Source organism: Narcine bancroftii, chromosome 12 (genome assembly GCF_036971445.1).
Source record: "Narcine bancroftii isolate sNarBan1 chromosome 12, sNarBan1.hap1, whole genome shotgun sequence".
Lineage (NCBI taxonomy): Eukaryota > Metazoa > Chordata > Chondrichthyes > Torpediniformes > Narcinidae > Narcine > Narcine bancroftii.
Window position 1 is genome coordinate 65,987,673 of NC_091480.1, and position 14,617 is coordinate 66,002,289.

A 14,617-nucleotide genomic window follows, 5' to 3' on the forward strand; every position below is an offset into this window, starting at 1 on the left:
TGGACCTTTATCGACGGGTGAATCAATTATGGTAGTGATAGATTACTACAGCAGATACTATGAGTACATGGTGTTGAAGTCCACAACCACTGAAAAAACAATACAAGCATTAGCAGAGATATTCGCAAGATATGGATTACCTGTTACATTATACTCTGACAATGGTCCACAATTCATTTCAGAGACATTTACGGAATACATGAGGACCACAGGTATCCACCATCATAAAGTAACTCCGAAATGGCCGCAAGCCAATGGAGAAGTAGAGAGACAAAATCAGTCCATTGAAAAACGATTGAGGATTGCACACGCTGAAGGACAAAATTGGCGAGAAGCATTGCTATCTTATGTGGCTGTCTATCGAGCAACGCCTCATGCAACGACTGGAAAAAGTCCTGCAGAAGCATTTTTTGGGAGAAAAATCCGCACAAAAATGCCAGAAATAAAGGAAATCCGAGACGACCAGGAGATGAGGGACCACGATGCTGAAATGAAAGGTGCAGCAAAGCTGTACACAGATTCGAAACGTGGAGCCAAGTACTCAGACATCATGCCAGGAGATAATGTTCTAGTGAGGTATGAAACTGGTGGTAAGCTAGACACACCTTATTACCATCAACCCTATACTGTCGTATCCAGAAGTGGCAGTATGGTGACAGTCAAGTCTCCGACTGGAGTCCTGTATAAGAGAAATGTATCAGGTGTGAAAAGGTACCAGTCCAGAGATACATCGAGCGAAGAGGTTGAAAGGCCAATACGAGATGCTGAAACTGAGAGACCTGATGATGTTCCAGAGGCAGTTACCAGCACTCCTGATGAAGTGACTAGAGCGCCAGAAACACCCGAAGCCGTGGCGAGCAGTATGTCCGACGCTGAGAGTGAACAACCGAGAAGCGGCGACAATATCGCAGGCAGGCCGAAACGAAACCGGAAAGTGCCCAAACGATACGAAGACTTTGTGCCATAGTTTTAATAAGAACTTTGGGACAGTATTTTAATCTTATATCATACAGTGCATGTATGAGTGCTGTAGGAAGTAAACTTTATGTAGTTGAGTTATAGTATTACCATTAGTTATGATGTTTGTATGTTTCCGAGGGATATTGGTAAGTGAAGGTAAAGTTTATTTCTGATTAAAGGAGGGATGTCATGATAATAAATATGTATGAGATATACCGGAAGTCACGTGGTATGAGAGAGAGATAAGAACACAAGCAAGAGAATAAAGGAAACTGGAGAATAAAGACAACGGAGAAGTTTACCTGATAAAACTTGTGTTTAATGTTTTATTAACTTCACATTTCGGGCCACAAATGTGACAGTTATCATCTGGAGAACCCTGAAGGGACAAGTTTCATCAGCAAGACACTGGAGTGGCTGATGGAAGTACATCAGTTGTGGATTTCCTGGAACAACAAATCTCTCTCTCTGAAAACCTCTCTGAGAACCTTCCTGAACAGTAACCATTTACCTTTCAAGCACCAAAGCCTGGTGAACTTTACAAATGTAAAATTATGTGCATAGTACAAGAATTGCCTGCAACCAGTGAACTTGGAGGAATGAGAAGTGAGATTGGACTGTGAACCAAAGAGCTTTTCTGAACTTACACACACATTACATACACGTGCGCTTAGAATTAGAAGGGGGTTGTTAGGCTAAGTAAGTCAATAGAGATGAGTTAAAGTTTGATTCTATTTTCATGTTTAAAGATAATTCAAAGTAACTTTTGTTTAAGTAACCATTTGTCTTGGTGAATATATGTTGCTGCTGGGTTTTGGGGTCCTCTGGCCTCGTAACATTGTCCACCACTGGAGTAAGGCTCACTGGTCTATAATTTCATGGGTTATCTCTAATACCATTCGTGAACAAGGGAAGAACATTTGCAACCCTCCAATCCTCTGGTGCTTCTCCTGTGCCCAGTGACAGTGCATCATCAATCTCCTCCCTAGCTTCCCACAGTAACCTTGGGTAAACCTTGTCTGTTCCTGGCTGTAAAGGTTAAAACCTTATGTTTTTGATTTTTGTTAATGTTATGACTATCCCTTTAAGAAAGATTGTTGTATGTAGGGTTACCATAGTTACTATGAAGGTACAAGGACTGCCTAAAGAAATCTCTTGGTGCCTGCCACATTGACCACCGCCAGTGGGCTGATAACGCCTCAAACCGTGCATCTTGGCGCCTCACAGTTTGGCGGGCAGCAACCTCCTTTGAAGAAGACCGCAGAGCCCACCTCACTGACAAAAGGCAAAGGAGGAAAAACCCAACACCCAACCCCAACCAACCAATTTTCCCTTGCAACCGCTGCAATCGTGTCTGCCTGTCCCGCATCGGACTTGTGAGCCACAAACGAGCCTGCAGCTGACGTGGACTTTTTACCCCCTCCATAAATCTTCGTCCGCGAAGCCAAGCCAAAGAAGAAGATAGTTACTATGACATCATATGTTGTAATATCCGGGCGAACGGGGAGCTTGCGTTCATCTTTGAAGAACCATGGAGGAGGCGTAATCATCTTATCATCTTATTAGTTTCTCTATTTATAACGTTATGTATTTAAATATAATTGAATGCTTTGTTAATTAATCGTTATGAAAATCTTGATGCAAAGTTATGCAAATATTATACTTTTATATCAACTAATTAAAGGCTACATAAAGCTGCAATGAAGAAGTTTGGTTGATTAGAGTGTAATTCAGAATATCAAAGCTTACGTTTCTTAGAAGATGACATGTTTTGAAATTGGGAAATAGGAAAGTTATGGAAAGTGTCATCTAACTTCATACTTTACAAAAACTCCAACACATCCTCTTTCTTAATGTCAATATCCTCAAGTCCACTTTAAGCCATCCTCACAATTGTCAAGAACCTTTGCTCTGGTGAATACTGAAGCAAAGTATTCCTTAAGGACCTCCACTACCTCCTCAGACTCCATGCACACATATCCATGAAGAACCCAGATAGATCCTATCCCTACACAATGACTCATCCTCTTGTTCTTCACATATTTGTGGAATGCCTTGGGGTTTTCTTTAATCCTGGTCACCATGATTCTTTCACATGACCATCCTTTCCCTCCCTCAAGTCAAGTCAAGTTTATTGCCATCTGATTGTACAAGTACAACCCTATGAAACAGCGTTCTCCAGTCCTCGGTGCAAAACACGCAGACACACACCAAACATAACACATACAGACACACAATACACATGCAGGACGTTTTCATATATACAAAGAAATAAATATTGTTTAATAAATATGAGAGTCTCAGAGGGTAAGTTTGAGCAGCTCCTTTGGTCACTCACGTTCTCACTGCCTGTGGGAAGAAGCTGTTCCTCAGCCTGGTGGTGCTGGCTCCGATCCTCCTGACGGGAGCAGCTGGAAGATGCTGTGAGGGGTGGAAGGAGTCCTCAGTGATTTTGCGAGCCCTCTTCAGACAACGATCCCGGTAGATCACGTTGATGGGTGGGGCGGGGGTCACACTTCTGCCATACATTTACCCCCGTATACCTGATCCTGATTTATGATCCCAAGCTTCTGCCTAATAGCACCATATTTTCCGCTTCCCCAATTAAATTTTTTCCTAAATTGTCCATTCCTGTCCTTTTCTGGCATTATGAGCACTTTTTTTTCAAAATCTAGATATATTAAAGCAGCACTGCCTCTTTGATCCAATGGGAAATGGTACATATTATTCAAAGTTTTTTTCCAGATTTCATTTGATGTGTTAACAATGAATGTACATGTGCAAATTGGCTTTGTGACACTTTTGGGTTTTATAAATTAGGTGGGGATGTTTAGTGCAATCTTTTATTCTCCCCACATCCCATCAACTCCTCCGAGATTCTACCACTCACCGATCCACTTGACATAATTTGCAGCAACCTATTAACCACCAACTCACACGGCTTTAGGGCAATACGCAAAGATCTGGAGAAACTCGACAGGTTAACCAGCATCCATAGGAAGTAAAAAACCTTCAGTATGAGCAAAGAGCAGACAGGCTTCTGAATAAAAAGTTGAGGTAGGGGGTGGGGTGAGAGGAGAGGAGAGGAGGGAGGAAGGGGGCAGGGGGAAAAGTACAGACTAACAGGTAAAAGGTCATTGCACTACAATCACACTTCTGTAAAATTTCCTGTTGAAATCAACATGTCTTTAGGATTTGGTTGGAACCCCACCAGATCACAGAATGAATGTGCAAACTCCACACAGACAGCACAAGAATTGAACAAGTGTCTCCAGCACTGTGAGGCAGTGGATCTACTGTACTGTCCTAATGGTGAGGAATTAATACTGTATGAAAATATATGCATGTATTGGTGTGTGTGTGTGTGTGTGTGTGTGTGTGTGTGTGTGTGTGTGTGTGTGTGTGTGTGTGTGTGTGTGTGTGTGTGAACATACATTTTCATGAATATTGAGCGTTAATTCATGTCCATGTATTTGGATGTACAAATCTGTAAAAAATTAAATATGTGTTGGACTCTGTAGGTTGAAGAATTTTTAAAAATTCCATTAACTGCATGGACAACTCAAGCTGGAAACTAAGAGAGGGTATAAAGATGTCACAAGATGGTATGGAAAAACTAATCGAGAACAATACATCAAATTAAATTGTGAGGGTATACATATTCAAAATGGGGAAATGTTATTCCCTGGACAGATACTAATTGTATAAGGATTTTAAAGCAGGGATTGTTGATTTTAAATCAACATTCAATTCTGCAGTGGGAAGATCAAATATGGACAAAATTGCCATCCTCAAACACATTTTTTAAAGGACAATACAAGGTCCACTATCGACTTTGCAACAGTTTTCCAATGGAAAAAAAACTGTGACACTCTTTCAACCCATAAGAGAGCTTCCCCATTGACAGAAATGATCTGATAATATTCGAATATTCGTTCACTGCTTTATTATGAATTACGGAACTCCACAAAGTTGCCAAAACAGTTTCAAGCCTGTAGATGGCAGGGTTTCACTTCAAATGAAAAGTAAGCTTTTGTGGGCGAACCACCAAATAATTCTGGCTGCGATATCGTAACATTCTGCCAGAATTAAAATGAATAGTCCTCTTTCTAGTTCCGAATGTTGTCACTTTGCACATATAGTGACTGGCTGGCTAACTAGTAGAAATAAAAGATCATTTAATTCACTAATCTTAGACATCCACGGCCAATAAAGCAGTTTGAATCACCATTGTAATGCAAAAACTGCAGGTGCCAGAACCTTGAGTGAATAGGAGGGTCCGACAACATTCATGGAGAGGAACAGTCAGGCAACGTTTTGGGTTGGGGACCTTTATGGGAATTAAAGTGGGAAGGGGAGGCATTAAGCATTAAATGATTGGGGGTGGGGTAGGGGTTAAGGCTAGGATCCTGGACAAATGAAGGAGGTGGAGAGGCACGAAAGAGAAAAGATCACGGTGGGTTGGGGGGGGAGGAGTGTGAGGGAGGGCTGTTGGAGAGAATAGTAAGAACGGCAGCAAGTAAAACACAGATGGAAACTGTGGAATGGGATGTGTTGTTCCTCTAGCAATGTATGAGGCCAAGGATAGACAAGTCCATGTGGTTATGGTAAAGGATAGTAAAATATACTGGAGGATTTTGCCAAGGTAGAGTGGATGGTCCTTCTTCAGTGCTCTGGTTCCAGCTGGAGGCTGTCCATTTCTATTCATTATATGGGAAGGCAGGGATCATTGCTATTGCTCCATAGACAATAAACTTGCTGCTGGTTTGGAGGTCTTGTCTTTGTCTTAAGTCAAACGAACGATGTGCTGGTGTATTAGAAGACATGGCAAATTTGTTATTGATGTCTGCCTTCAGCAGAGGCGCTCCTCAAATTCAGATTATCCCTATTTTCCAAAGTCTTGTGATGGCTTTTGACCTTTCAAATTTGGGTGGATGAGGGGCAAATTAGTCAAGTGGGAACAGATTGATGGAAGTCTTTGGGTATTTAGCTTTTGGCCATTCTCTTGGATGCATCATTGCGTCATCTCCGAACTTGCTGCCTTCAATGTTTTGGTTTTAAGATTCGTATCTTTGTTTTCCAGGTTTCTTGCCATCTCTGAAACCCTTCCAGGCCATTTGAAGCATCTGTCTTGCTCCTTGGCTGGCCTCGTGCAACTGTTCTTCCATTGGTAGGCCTGCCTTTGGCTGCTGAGATGTTTACCTCTGGCAGCACGCTTAGCATAGCAGTTAGTGCAATGCTATTCCAGTGGCAGCAATCCGTTAATTTAAAACAGAGATACGGAAAAGTTTCTTTAGTCAGAAGGTTGTGAGTCTGTGGAGCTGGTTGCCACAGGTGGCTGTGGAAGAGAGGTCATTGGCAGAGATTGACAGGCATTTGATGAGTCAGGGCATCAAGGGTCACAGGGAGTAGGCCTGAGTGGGAGGGTGGATCAGTTCATGATTAGAAAGGCGGGGAAGACCCAATGGGTTAACTTCTGCTCCTAGATCTTGTGAATAAACCCATCTCTGTTTTGAATTCTAAAGGTTTGCCATTCTCTGAATGAAGAAATGGCTGACAGAAATACACACGATAATTGTGCTCTCAGTGGTAGACATACTCAGTAAAGACAGATGCTGAATGAAATACAAACACAGAGACGCTGGAGGGACTTACAGACGTTTCAGGCCTGAGCCCTCCCCTCAAAGTATGAATAAAAAGCAGGCTAGTGCCCGAATCAGGCCTGAGGAGAAGGGAAGGAGCACAGATCAACACACAAAAGGTGTTAATTGGATATGGATACTGTCTCCTTTCCCCCAGCTCTGCATTCATAGAGCCACCCCAATCCTCTGATCAATTATTTCCAGTCCATCCATTCACACCTTTTGCCTGTTGGCCCATTCTCTCTTCCCTTCTTCCCACCCTTTTAATTCAGGCGTCCGTTACTTGCACCTTGAAGAAGGGCTCAGGGCCAAAACATACAGCCCCTTTCACACCTGCATCCCACTAAATCGGCTGTTCCGTATCCCGGGAGAGGAATGGGGGTTTGGCTTTTCACACTTGACCACTCCTAACTGGGACACTGAACGCTCACACTTACAAGGAGCCATCTCCGGGCTTAGGACTGTTCTACCTTCTACCAGTGCAATTATCCATTTCACACTTGTCTGATTTGCAACGCGACTTCGGGAATTGTACTTGGCACTTGAAAGGCCGATTGGTGTTTGATTCCAGGATCACTTGCAAGTGTGAAAGCAGCTTACCTTTACCACCAGTGGACGCTGTGTGACCGGCTGAGATCCTCCAGCATTTACAGTGTGTTTTTACTACAATCACAGCGTCTGCCGACTTTTGTGTTTCACAGTAGCCCCTTTCACACTTGCTAGTGACCCCAGGAATCGAACGCCAATCGACCTTTAAAGTGGCAAGCGTGAAAGCAAAATCTGCTCAACACCGGCGTCCGATGACCCTGCAGACGCCAGGCGTTGAGATCAGGCGAGTGTGAAACGGGCAGCAACACTGCAGGCACTTCCGATTAAAGGTAGAACAGACCAAACACCGGGATAGACCCTTGGAAGTGTGAAAGCGTGCAGTGTCCTGGTCTAGTGTGAAAGGCCAAACCTCCATTCCTATCCCGGGACACTGAACGGTCGATTTACTGGAACGTGTGAAAGGGGCTACAGTAGCTGAAATATACCCTGATGTTCAAGATAAACAATTTGCAGCTTTTGCGAGATTTTGTATTTAACTGCGTCTCGCTTTTTTTTAAATCGAGAAAAAGTGCTCCAATTCCATAAGATACTGATGAGTCTGAGTCACCACCCTGGGTGGGGTTGTTTTGCAGCGGTTGGTGATCCCATTGCCGCGGTCACAAACGAAAAATGATGATAAAACATGTTAAACGAAATCAAACGCTACCTTTTCAAAGGGAGAGCTTTCCTTTAAATCTCGCCCAATGACTTCGGAACAGCTAAGAAATATCATGCAATATCATCCCCGAAAAGTGGATTAATCGTGTGAGCATTTGTGTAGACTCAGCTGTTCAAGCCAATCTTCTCAGCTGCTTTATTGCTAGACGCCCTTCCCCAGATTTCAAATCGTTTCGTTCATGACCCAAGATTTACAATTAATTTCCAGCAAGTTCTCGAGCATGTACAAGATCCCACACACACATGATATAGATGATTTTTTTAATGCTTCTCTAGTAAATTCTACTCAAGACTTTTTTTTAATGAGGCGAATATCCGTGGAGAGTGAGAGAGGGGCTTCACACTCGTTTTCTCTGTTCTTGAACTCATTTTTCGAACCAGGCTCATTACATATTCAGAAAAACCCGGCGACCCCTTCTGATTGGAACAGTGGCGAAATTTCAAATTCATCATCGCTCTTTGAAGACCCAAACAAAGAGCTCTGCAATCAAATGAAGCCGGTGTTGTAATGAGGTGATATCTTGGGGGTAAGGGAATAGATATAGGCTTGAATGGACTGTGAATAAAATCCACGTCTACAGCCCGACACGGCCGTGCAGCTCTGGGCAGTCAGGAGCCTGCTTTTCTGGAGCCCATACATTTCTGCTGACGCCAGCGTTGCCCGCAGCGCCAAGGGCGGTGAGCAGCGCAGGGGAACAGGTTGGAACTCACGGCAGAAGGTGGCGGCCGACTCCTCCTCCCTCTCTCCATTGCTCCAACCCCATCCTTGTCACCTGATAAGCCGACCAAGCCCTCTGTACAGCTCATAAAAGCAGCTCCAGCCTCTCTCGGCTGCACCGGGGACTTGCGATCGCCGGAGCAGCTTCGCCGCCACAGAGCCCACATCATCTTTCACCATGTCCTTAACAGGGATCAAGATAACAAGAAGCTCCTCCAGCAGATCAGGAGGACAACGAAGCTCCGGATTGGGACAATGGGGCGGGAGCCGCATGTCTTCCATAGGTGGAGGATTCAGATCGTCTGGAGGATACCAGGGTGCCGGGCGGGCTCAAAGTCTCATCCTGTCCAGTTCGAGAAGCTCGAGGTTGTCCCGCCCCTCCGGCATGGGGCTCGGTGTTGGTATGGGGCTCGGTGTTGGCATAGGGCTCGGTGTTGGCATGAAGACGGCTGTGGATCTGCACAGCCCCTTACCCAAAAATGACCTCAGTCAGCAAGCCATTCGTCTCCAGGAGACGCAGCAGATCACTGGGCTCAACGACCGGTTTGCCTCTTTCATTGAGCAGGTCAGTGCACCAGCTCTCCCCCGTCGCGCATGTTGGGAAGCCGGGGTTGCGTGTGTCTGGCCAAATGGCGCCTCCTTTCCTTGCCGGCTCCCTGTCAATCTAACCGTGGGCTCGCTTCCCATCCGCAGGTTTGCGCGCTGGAACTGAAAAATACTGAACTGAAGACCAAACTGGATCTCCTGCAAAAGCAGGGAACTTCCACATCGAACATCGAGAACATGTTCCAAATGTACATCGCCAACCTCAAGAGGCAACTGGAAGCTCTGGGGCAGGAGAAAGCGAAGTTCGAGTCGGACCTTGTGCAAATGCAGGCGCTGGTTGAGGACTTTAAGGGCAAGTAAGTGCGTGTGAGGCATTCCCCATTTCATCTGTTCTCGTCCCGGACGCGCTCACGGGGTCAGAGACATGGAGCAGAAGCCGGCAGATTGCGGCAAGGTTCAATGCATGAGGCACCCCGCTCTCTCCCACTCGGACACTTGGTTCTGGTGCGGCGGAGCAACAGCAGCGAGTGGGCGTCTGGGGCTTCTCTATGGGACCGGCAAGTGCGCCAAGAGGAGAGGCGCAGGCGAAGCCGAGCTCTGGAACGCGAGGAGCCTCCCAGAACTCTGAAAGCCAGCGAGATGGACCGGGAGATTCAGGGCAAGGAGGGCGCGCTGGTCTGGGGCGCGGCAGGGCCGATACTTCCCACGGAGCAGGGAGGGAAGAGCACTCCCAATGAACCGGGCAGCGTGCGAGGCGTCAGCACAAAGCAGCAGGGTCCCCTCGCAGCAACGGGACTCAATGCCTTCTTTGGAAGAGATTTTCCCTAAAGTCTAGATTCCTTTCAGGTACGAGGATGAAATTAACAAGCGGACTGAAATGGAGAACGAGTTTGTCATCGTCAAGAAGGTGAGTATGACTGGCGAGCTGTCTGTCCAATATGTCAAGCGCATTTCCGAGCGAGCTTTTCAAAGGCGTGGGTCACGAACATCTGTGGACACCGTGGTTGAAGTAAGCAACGACCTTTCACAGCCGTGTGTCCCTTTCCTCTTCAGGATGTCGATGAATCCTACATGAACAAGGTGGAACTGGAGGCGAGGCTGGAAGCCTTGACCGATGAACTCGAATTCCTCAAGAGTATCTTTGACGAGGTAAACAGGCGACATGGTCCGGCAATTGGTCCCTTGCCGATCCCTTCAATCTCCTTTCAGTTCTTTTCCTTCCGCCTGTTATGAGTCCAGAGGAGCCCAAAGCCCAGCAGCAAAAGATATTCACCACGACAAGTAGTTACTTCAACAAAAGTTGTTTTAAATTCTCTTTAAACATGGAAACAGGATCAAACTTTAACGTATCACTATTAACTTAACGCCCCGACTTAAGCCCCTTTTCATTCTGAGCGCACGTGTACGTAATGTGTGCGTAAATTTAAGAAATGTTCTTTGGAAAGGTAAATGTTTACCACCCAGGAAGGTTCTTGGAGGTTTGCAGAGAGACATGTGTTGTTCCAGGATTTGCACAATTCAGGTACCACCATTATTCACCTCAATGTCTTTTTGATGAAACTTGCCCCATGTGGGTTCTCTAGATGATAACCTCTTTCTTTCTGGCCAGCACAGAGTTCCTTTCTGTTCTTCCTATTCCAAAAGAAACATCAGACAGATAGCACTTCCAGCCATCTGCCACACTGGAGCTTCTGTTTCAGTTTGAACAACCTTCTCCTGGCTGACATTGTTCAGTTTCTCCCTCTCTCTGAGATTCAGAACAGCCAGCCACATGTCATTCTCTCTCTCTCTCTCTCTCTCTCACTTGCAAAAACCCCTCCTCCTTCTCCAGCAAACAATAGGAGTTCATCTTCTGCTCCCATCTGTTGTTTTAGGTAAACAAACGTCTCAATGACCTTTGAGTGAGCCCTTTGCAGAGAGGTCAGAAGGCTTGCAAAAATGTCCAACACCATTTCAATTAGCACCTAATTGTGCAATGTGCATTGCATTCTGCAAAGTTTCTGTAAAGCCACTGAATATGAATGCTTCAGAATTTCAAATAAGATCTGTTTTAAAATGTGTGTATGTATGTAACCTACTCTAATTCTACCAATTTATCTCCCCAAAACATCTCCAAATATTCCATCACACCACCCACCTTTAGGAAATCCGCGAGCTACAGGCACAGATCCAGAACACTTCTGTCTGCGTGCAAGTGGACACTTCTCGTAAACTGGATATGAGTGGGATCATTGAACAGATCAAGAATCAATATAAAATATTGGCAGATGCTAACCGCAAGGAGGCTGAACAATGGAAAATGATGAAGGTAAGCGTTCGCATCCAAGTCGCCAGGTCCCACCTGCACTGGCAGCTCTGACCTCTGTGTTGGAGGGGGAAACCTTTTGCTGACCAGTTCTCGATGTGTCCTTGCAGATGCAAGAGCTGAGCATGTCAGGTGGAGGTTTGGAAGCAGACATGCGGGCAATAAAAACAGAATGTAATGATCTGAATCAATCCATCCGGAGAATCAGCATGGACATCGAAAATCTTAAAGCCCAGGTAAGCCTCGGAGTGAAAGCATGCAGGATCTGGGTATCAACACCCGCAGTTTGGCAAAATACCCGCTTCTCCTCCCAGCCCAAAGCAAACGGCCAAGAGACAACTGAAATCTCCGATCAATTGGGTCGAATTTTGCCATTCCAGGACCCTCTCACTCCTTCCGGGGAAAGGCTTAGGATGCTGATCCATTCTCAGCCAATCTACAACACAGCACGCTCAGCATGGTCCTTCTCAAGGAGGGGGTTTGGGTGGGGTGTGGCAGGTGAGGCAGCGCTCCACGTACAAGTCATCATGTTAACCTTTGTGCCACTTAGCGTTTGAAACTGGAGGCTGATATCAGAGAAGCGGAAGAACGTGGGGAAATGTCTCTCAAAGGCAGTAAAAGCAGAATTCAAGAACTGCAAGACGCCATCCAGAAAGCCAAGCAAGAGATGACCAAGCAAGTCCAGGAACTCGAGAATCTGATGCAAGTCAAGCTGGGTCTGGATATGGAGATTCTTGCCTACAGGAAGCTCCTAGAGGGAGAGGAAGCAAGGTAGGACATTGGGTAGTTCCACCTTCCATGTGTGACACCTCTACACCAATTCTGTTTTCTTGTTCCAAAGGAGCATGGGTGCAGCAGCCACGTACCTTGTACCCATGTGCTCCGCGGTGTGCCCCATTTGAGGTTGTGGAGATCCCTGCCATGCTCAGAAAGATGACTGCTTTTTACTATCAGCACTCAGGCGTGAAGAATGAGCAGCTCGGGCAAGGGTCTGCAGGCTAGAAATCCCCACGGGGTTTCACCCAACCAAGTCAGTGTTCCTTCGAGACGGAAGCAATTTGTAAACCTGAGCAAAATATGCCTCGAAACGTCCTCAAAAGGCCTGTGGTAACACGAATATTTCTTCTCAACAGGATGGCTGAAGGGATAAGAACACTCAGCATCCAATCAGTGCAACAGCAAGGTAGGCAGACGTGTCAAGATTTTACCCAGAGAACACAGCTATATGCATTGCTTTAATGATACTTGTTCATGAGTGTTACCTCACTGGCCTTCATGGTCTCCTGGCCAAGAGATGGTGTGAACTGAACTCCTCGCTTTTCCCTTCACATCCACCGTCCTTTCCTCAGAAAGCTCACAGTTGAAATCTCACCCCGAACTGAGACTCCACATCACGGCCTTCTTCTGCGATCAGTCGTCGGATGGCACCCTGGCTCCCAGCCTGCTGCTTTAACGAGACTCCATGTGTCTGTCTCATGGGCAGCAATCCCTCCTCATCCTTACCCTACCCGTGTCTCTGCAACAATATACACCGTTGCATTCACCTTCATTCTCCAGTGTTTCTTCTGCCTTCTCTCATTGGGACGGGATGCCCTCGCCCCTTTTGATGCCTGACTACCATTTGGTCAGCCGTTCATTCCCTCTAATGTCTGCTCTTCCTGTTCTGACATCAAGCCAAGGCATTCATCAGAGACATAGTAGCAAGGCCATCCACCTCCATCGTCACCTCCTTCCTATAATCTAACTCAGTCCCTAAGTCAGGCTGACCTATTCATTTGTGCTTTTCCCTCTTCCACATTGAACTGTTGTGCTCCTCTCTTGGAGCCCTGTTCCAATTCTTGTTGGTACATCCATCTCCATCAAAGATCTCTTGTCCTCCTTGTAACTTATTCCAACTCCCACCACCCGCTTTGTTCCCTGATGTATATTTGTTCCGAACTTGGTAATGTCGCATCTTTCCGATCTCAGTGTCCAACTCTCTCCAGAGCCCTGTGACTGTCCTTACTTATCTCTGCACTCTACCGCCCTGTTATCTCGGTGCCTTGACTGACGGATACACCTCGAGCTCCCAAATGCTGACATTTCAATGATCACCTTTCCAAATCTTACTTCATCTCGGGTTCTCTTTCCTTCTTTTCAAACACCGTCTCCCCGCCCGCCCCCCCCCCCCCCACCCCATGCTTTGATGTGTGCCGATGTAGCTTAGAGTGAAGCTTGTGTTCGATCGAGTCCTTTGGGGTGCATTGAAGTAGCAAAGTGTCTGCCTTGGTTGTTGCAGTTCTTTCCGAAATTGCAGCGTCCTCATTTCAATGGCCTTTCTCCCCCTTCTCTCCCCCACTGCAGCTGATTATGGGCAATTTAATCAATCGAGTAGCAAAATGTCGGGATTTCTCCAAGGGGCCGGTGAGATGGAAAGCTCTTCCATACAACTCGGAACACCATTAATTACGAAATCGGTGCTGCAATCCAAAAGCCAAGTGCAGAGCACATTTTAAATCACAAGGGAGAACCTCCTGTCCGCTCTGTCGCTCGTGGCTTCCTTGCCAGGCGCAGCAATTCTTCCTTGTGGTGTTTTTCGTGAAGTGGGTTCACTTGGTCACATTCCCTTTCTGCATGACCTTGGAATTCTGCTCAATGCAAGCCGTTGTGCAACATGACATTAACTTCGATCTTAATGAGGACAGAAATGATATTACATTAGTCTGCAGCTTGGGGTTGTGAGCAAATTGGGGAAGTCATCTTTATTTGTTGGTCGTTGTAAAACAAAAACTGACCCCATGTTTTACATGCTGTATCTGCTCTCTGGTTCTCTCTCTTTCTGTATCGGAATTTACCTTGTTCATCAACTTTGAATAAACTGGAATATTTCAATCTGCAACTCTGGATTTTACTTTGCTCAAACACATGATGAAATGATCGAAAAGGGCAGGGTTCACATCTTCGTGTCAACATTGAATCATTCCATTAGTTCCTCTCAAGGAAAAAATAGAACAGATAGAAGTCTCAAATCAAAATCACGCCCGACCAAGTCGAGCTGCAACAGAAGGGCTCCCTCACCAGAGATAGGCCAGTTTATTATCTGAAAGTACATACATTGACACTGTTCACAATGCAGCTCGATTATCATAAATACTGTGCAACTCGTCAGTGGTGCAGTGAGATACGCACCGTGCCAGAACA

The 14,617-nt window shown here is 45.8% G+C and overlaps 1 protein-coding gene across 1 annotated transcript; it reads left to right on the forward strand.

Annotated features, from left to right (window-relative positions):
• Positions 1-8,692: 8,692 nt before the first annotated feature.
• On the forward strand, positions 8,693-14,315 carry LOC138747424 (keratin, type II cytoskeletal 8-like). Its single transcript, XM_069906634.1, has 9 exons — positions 8,693-9,151; positions 9,280-9,488; positions 9,979-10,039; positions 10,186-10,281; positions 11,276-11,440; positions 11,548-11,673; positions 11,988-12,208; positions 12,571-12,620; positions 13,781-14,315. The coding sequence occupies exons 1-9, from the start codon at positions 8,765-8,767 to the stop codon at positions 13,930-13,932; spliced, it is 1,467 nt and encodes a 488-aa protein (XP_069762735.1). The 5' UTR covers positions 8,693-8,764; the 3' UTR covers positions 13,933-14,315.
• Positions 14,316-14,617: the final 302 nt, after the last annotated feature.

Excerpts from the sequence above, each read along its gene's own strand:
- LOC138747424 (XM_069906634.1), top strand. The coding sequence starts at position 8,765 with ATGTCCTTAACAGGGATCAAGATAACAAGAAGCTCCTCCAGCAGATCA. Across the intron at positions 9,489-9,978 it reads GTTGAGGACTTTAAGGGCAA|GTACGAGGATGAAATTAACA; the intron begins GTAAGTGCGTGT and ends GATTCCTTTCAG. Across the intron at positions 11,441-11,547 it reads AACAATGGAAAATGATGAAG|ATGCAAGAGCTGAGCATGTC; the intron begins GTAAGCGTTCGC and ends GTGTCCTTGCAG.